General features: G+C 40.6%; 1 protein-coding gene across 1 annotated transcript; it reads left to right on the top strand.

Annotated features, from left to right (window-relative positions):
• Positions 1 to 230: 230 nt before the first annotated feature.
• LOC140225134 (zinc finger MYM-type protein 1-like) lies at positions 231 to 3,005 on the top strand. The gene is made up of 2 exons (XM_072302900.1): positions 231 to 717; positions 1,006 to 3,005. The coding sequence occupies exons 1-2, from the start codon at positions 231 to 233 to the stop codon at positions 3,003 to 3,005; spliced, it is 2,487 nt and encodes an 828-aa protein (XP_072159001.1).
• Positions 3,006 to 5,045: the final 2,040 nt, after the last annotated feature.

The raw sequence follows: 5,045 nt of genomic DNA on the forward strand, positions 1-5,045 counted from the left end.
CTCCCCCCCCCCCCATCCTTCTACTCCTCGTCCAGTAGTCTGATGCTGTTCGTGGCACGTGCGCGATCAACCGGGTGTTAATTACTTATTGCATCCTCGATCCTCGGCGTAATAATTGAATTTTCGGCGTTTTGTGTGTGCGAGAGTGTTCGGCATTGACATTATATCTCAATCAGAATATCTTAAGTCGTGATTGATGTTTGTTCCGACGTCATCAGTTTTGTTTTGAAATGACTGGTAAAGCTAGTGGATTCAGAAAAAGACCCAGTGGAGCCGAAAGTAAAAGAAAGGCGGTTGAAAAGGAACGAAGAGAACAAGATGTGCTCCAGAAAACGCGTAAGCTAGACTTATTTTTTTCTTCCAACAAGCGTGCTAAAGCTGATGATAGTGAAGCCATTAGTAGCCGTCACAATGAAAATTATGTCATTTCGGGTGACTGTGATGATGAAGCTGATGATAATGGTAGTGGTGGTGGTTGTTGTGGTGGTGGCATAGGTGATGGCAATGATGGCATAGGTGATGGCAATGATGGCATAGGTGATAGCTTCGTCTGCACAGATTCAGCAGCTGATAGACCCCAAGAGGCCCAGTGTCCAGAGGTGGTGCCAAGCTTATCGATTTCAGAGGGCGGCGACGTTGCTGCAGTCATGTCGGCTCCCGCTCCATACAGAATTGCTGACAGCAGTTCTGCTTCATTTACGCAGTGCGAAAGGCCCAGTGATGACCCCTTTTTTTGGAAAGTTAATGAAGAAACTGTGAATTTTTTTTTGAAAAATGACTTTAATCAGAATATTGATGGAGATTTTTTAAAATCAGCACGTACTTACACGGACGGTGACCGGGTCAGGAAAAGATATTGTAATTTGGAATTTTTCAAGAGAAAGTTACAAAACGGCATATCCATTTCCCGTGCAAATCTTGTGTATTCGCCTAGCCAGGGATCCATTTACTGTGCTCCATGTATGCTTTTCAATAGAGGTGCAACGAAATTTTCATCCGAAACAGGGTTTAGTGATTGGGCTCACGCTAGAGATAGAATCGCGGATCATGAAAATTCTTCTTCTCACAGAGATTGCCTCATTAAATTCAGGGATTGCAAAAATGAAATTGGACGCATAGACCATGAGCTCCGTGTCCAAATTACTAAAGAACAAGAATATTGGAAAAATGTTCTCAGAAGAGTAGTGTCAGTGATTAAAAAGTTAGCCTCTCGAGGGCTTGCATTCCGCGGCACTGATGAGACATTCGGCTCGGTATCAAATGGAAATTTCATGATGTGTTTAGAACTGATCAGTGAATATGATCCATTTCTAGCCGATCATATAGCTCGGCACGGTTCAACCGGTAGAGGCAACGTTTCTTACCTCTCTTCGACTATTTACGAGGAACTGATTGAACTTATGGGAAAATCTGTCCTAGAACACGTGGTTAAATTAGTGAAAATTGCAAAATATTACGCGGTCATTGTTGACTCCACTCGTGATTTAAATAAAAAAGATCAGCTCACCCTACTTGTTCGCTACGTTAACACTACTGGCATACCCGAAGAACGATTTTTAACTTTCATAGAAAATTGCGGTCACACGGGAGAAGAAATGGCAGAGAGTGTGCTTAAATACTTAGCTTTTGTTGATTTATCGATTGAAGATTGTCGGGGTCAATCTTACGACAACGCTGCTAACATGAGTGGGAAATTTAAAGGGTTACAAGCGCGCTTGAAAGCTGCCAACTCTGTAATAACGTACGTTCCGTGTGCTCTCCATTCTATGAATCTAAGCGGCTCTTCAGCAGCCGAAAGTTGTAAAATGACGGTAGTTTATTTTGATTTTTTGCAAAGTGTATACAATTTTATCTCTAGCTCCACTCACCGGTGGGCTATTTTTTTATCTTTTTGCGAAGAGGAGAAAGACAGTCGCACACTGAAAACTTTGAGCAGCACAAGATTTAATGCTCGCGAAAAAGCTTGTGAAGCTCTGAATTCGAGTGCTAAATCTCTGGCCAAAACTCTTCAATGTTTGGCCGATGATGAATCTTTAAAAGAGGTCGATCGCATCAAAGCAAGAGCTTTTTTGCGGCAGCTGAGAAGTTTCGATATCATTTTTATGTCCATCGTTTGGAAGGCGATTTTCCTTCGATTTGGAAAAATTTTACATGATATTCAAAGTAAACAGATGCATGTATCAAGAGCTCTCTCTCTGTACGACTCCCTAGTCGGTTTTTTGGAAGAATTAAAGACATCATTTCCGACTTATTTCGAAACGGCCAAAGAAAAACACCGCGAGCTTCGTTCTTTCAAAAATGATGACACCGGAGATGAAAGCGGGGAGGCCGATGAACGGCCAAAACGGCACAGGAGAAGAAAGAGATTTTTTGACGACTCTGAAGATGAGGAAGAGCAGGAAGTCCAGGCGGACGAAGAAATCAACGGAGAACTAGCTAATCAGAGCTTCAATATCATTTTGCAGACTTTGATTGATGACGTAAGGGAAAGGGCTGCAGCCTATAGGGAGTTTGCTCTTAAATTTAGTTTTCTCACCGAACTTCCTTCCCTTGAGAGTGCACAGATTTCAGAAGCAACAGCCCAGTTAATACAGGCTTATAAAGAAGACCTTGAAAGCTCTCTTTTCGAAGAGTGCCTTCATTTGAAGAGTTACTTAAATCAGTTAGCTGCCTCAACTACTTCAAATTCTGAAGCTCTCGGCCTTACAGACCTGTCCTTGTCAAAACTTTATCAATTTTTGATCGAAAAAAATTTGCAGGACGTATACCCAAATGTTTCAATTGCATTACATATATACCTCACTGTACCAGTGACTAATTGCTCGGCGGAACGATCTTTCTCCGCTATGGGGCGAGTCCACAATTATCTACGGACATCTCAGCAGCAGGAGAGACTCGTAAATGTCGCAATCATGTCAATGGAATCCGACATCACCATGCAATTGGATTTCGAGGACATAATAGAGAAGTTCGCGCGTGCTAAGGCGAGGAAGAAAAATTTCTAGAGCTTTCAATGCCTCGGTGAAAATCTCTGCCCTTCAAATTTTCTCTCTCTTCTTCTCAACTATATTAATCCGTAAGTTTTTCGAAAACTTGAGTAGGTACATTGAAGACCGATGTGCGAAACCTCGAATCTCCGTTTGCGACGCTTCAGATTTCCTGTTATACTTTATTCATTCTATGAAAAAGTGGTCAACGTAATTTCTAATGCCCATAATTTCTTAAGCAGAATATTCTAGATATTTGATTGATTACGAATCTCAGGTTATGAAATTTGCTTCTTTCTCTTTGAAAAAATAAAATAGAAGCGGAAAATCTGAAACATCGCGACGGAAATACGAGGTTTCGCACTTTAGCATCAACATTTAATTTAATTTTTTACTATGTTTCATTTTCGTGTCTCAAATCCTCAAACTAGCCTCAAACCTTGAAAAAGCATTACCTCCACCTAAAATATTTGTTTACAACACTTTCCTGCATAGATGCGCATTCTTCTGACAATCGGACAATCGGATTCCGCTTTTGCCGTGTTTTCGAAACTTACATTTCGTGCGCATCGCGTGTTTCTATACGATATTACCCAGTCCGGGAGGGGGGGGGGGGGCGGCAAAATTTTTTGGGCACCGGGCGGCAAAAACCTAAATCCGGCTCTGTGTGCCGGACCTACCGCGCGCGGTCTTCCACACCATTTCCGACCAGTAGTGTGCAGCTGTGCACCCCGAGCCTGATATCCTGAGATCGAGGGATTTTGTAGGAGTTTTTACCCTTGAATAGTATTTATACTATAAGCTCAGACACCTCCTAAATTTGCGTAACTGGTAACGCTTAGTTCCAACGTTCTACCGAGCCGATTTTCATGATTTTCCAGATGAGCTCGCTCTATTCAGATATTTTGAAAATATGACCCAGGTTTTTTTATATCGCGTGGTAAAGTTGCGAATTCTCCCATTTAAACAATGTAAATTTTTATTTTTTGTTATAGTTCGTAAAAAATAACAATAATAATAAAAAAAAACAACACAAAGGCCAGTATTCAATAAAACTAAAAATCAATTACATGGAGTTTAATTCCCAAAAAATAAAGTAAACAAATACCACTATTTAACCAAGTGCTGGCTTGTGTTGCCTACACTAAAGCTTGAAGGCGAACTGACATTGCCACTGTATCTCATGTTTACATGAATCCATGAAGCGGCAGAGATCTTGCTTTTCCAAGTGGTACTGCTACCTTTACTTCTTACTTCTAATGACGATTCATGTTTCTCTCTGGTTATATTTGTTTCCCCTTACATACTGTTTCTCATTCAAGAAGTTTCTTGCTTGCTTAAAATTTCGAAGACATCCTTTGACTTCCTTCTTTTTTTTCTTTCATTTCCTTTTCTTCATTTTGACTTCCTTTTGAACCTTACAAATTTTTCTAGGTTTGCTGTGCTCATGCATTTTTCGTTTGCTACATAATTATCCTATGTTTTGATTATTGTTGTGGTCTTGCCTTTTCCTAGCTTAGCCTCTTGAAAAGGATCAGAGATCGCAGTTCTAGCTCTCCCTCCTCTCTGGCCCCTAACTCCACAGCAAAAATCTGGGAGGGGGGAGGAGGACAAGGTAAAAGAAGAAAAAAAAACGTCTAGAAATGATGAAATTTCAACTTTTTTTCTTTTTTTTTTCTTGGAGGATGACAATACTTCCTCTCTACCCTATGGGAGCGAGAAAGTAAAAATGCGATACTTGAGGTAAGAAAGAGGAAAGGCAACACTTAAGGCAAGAAAGAAAAAAGGCAAACAAAAAGTATCTACAATGTTCAAATGTGACGTCATACAAATTGTGGGGAGTCATGAGGCAGATTTAGGACAAGTTGTGACCAAAGTGAATAAAATTAAAACCTAGAGAAAAATTAAATGCAACACATACTAGAACCCTACATCTGTGGAATGTGATCCGCTTTCTCTACCTCAGCACCCACACATGATTATGAGAAGTATGGTTGACAGATTAAGGAGGTAGACTCTATGCCTTGCTACACAGAAAGAAAGAAAGAAAGAAACAGA

The sequence above is a fragment of the Bemisia tabaci genome, chromosome 7 (assembly GCF_918797505.1).
Source record: "Bemisia tabaci chromosome 7, PGI_BMITA_v3".
Classification (NCBI taxonomy): Eukaryota; Metazoa; Arthropoda; class Insecta; order Hemiptera; family Aleyrodidae; genus Bemisia; species Bemisia tabaci.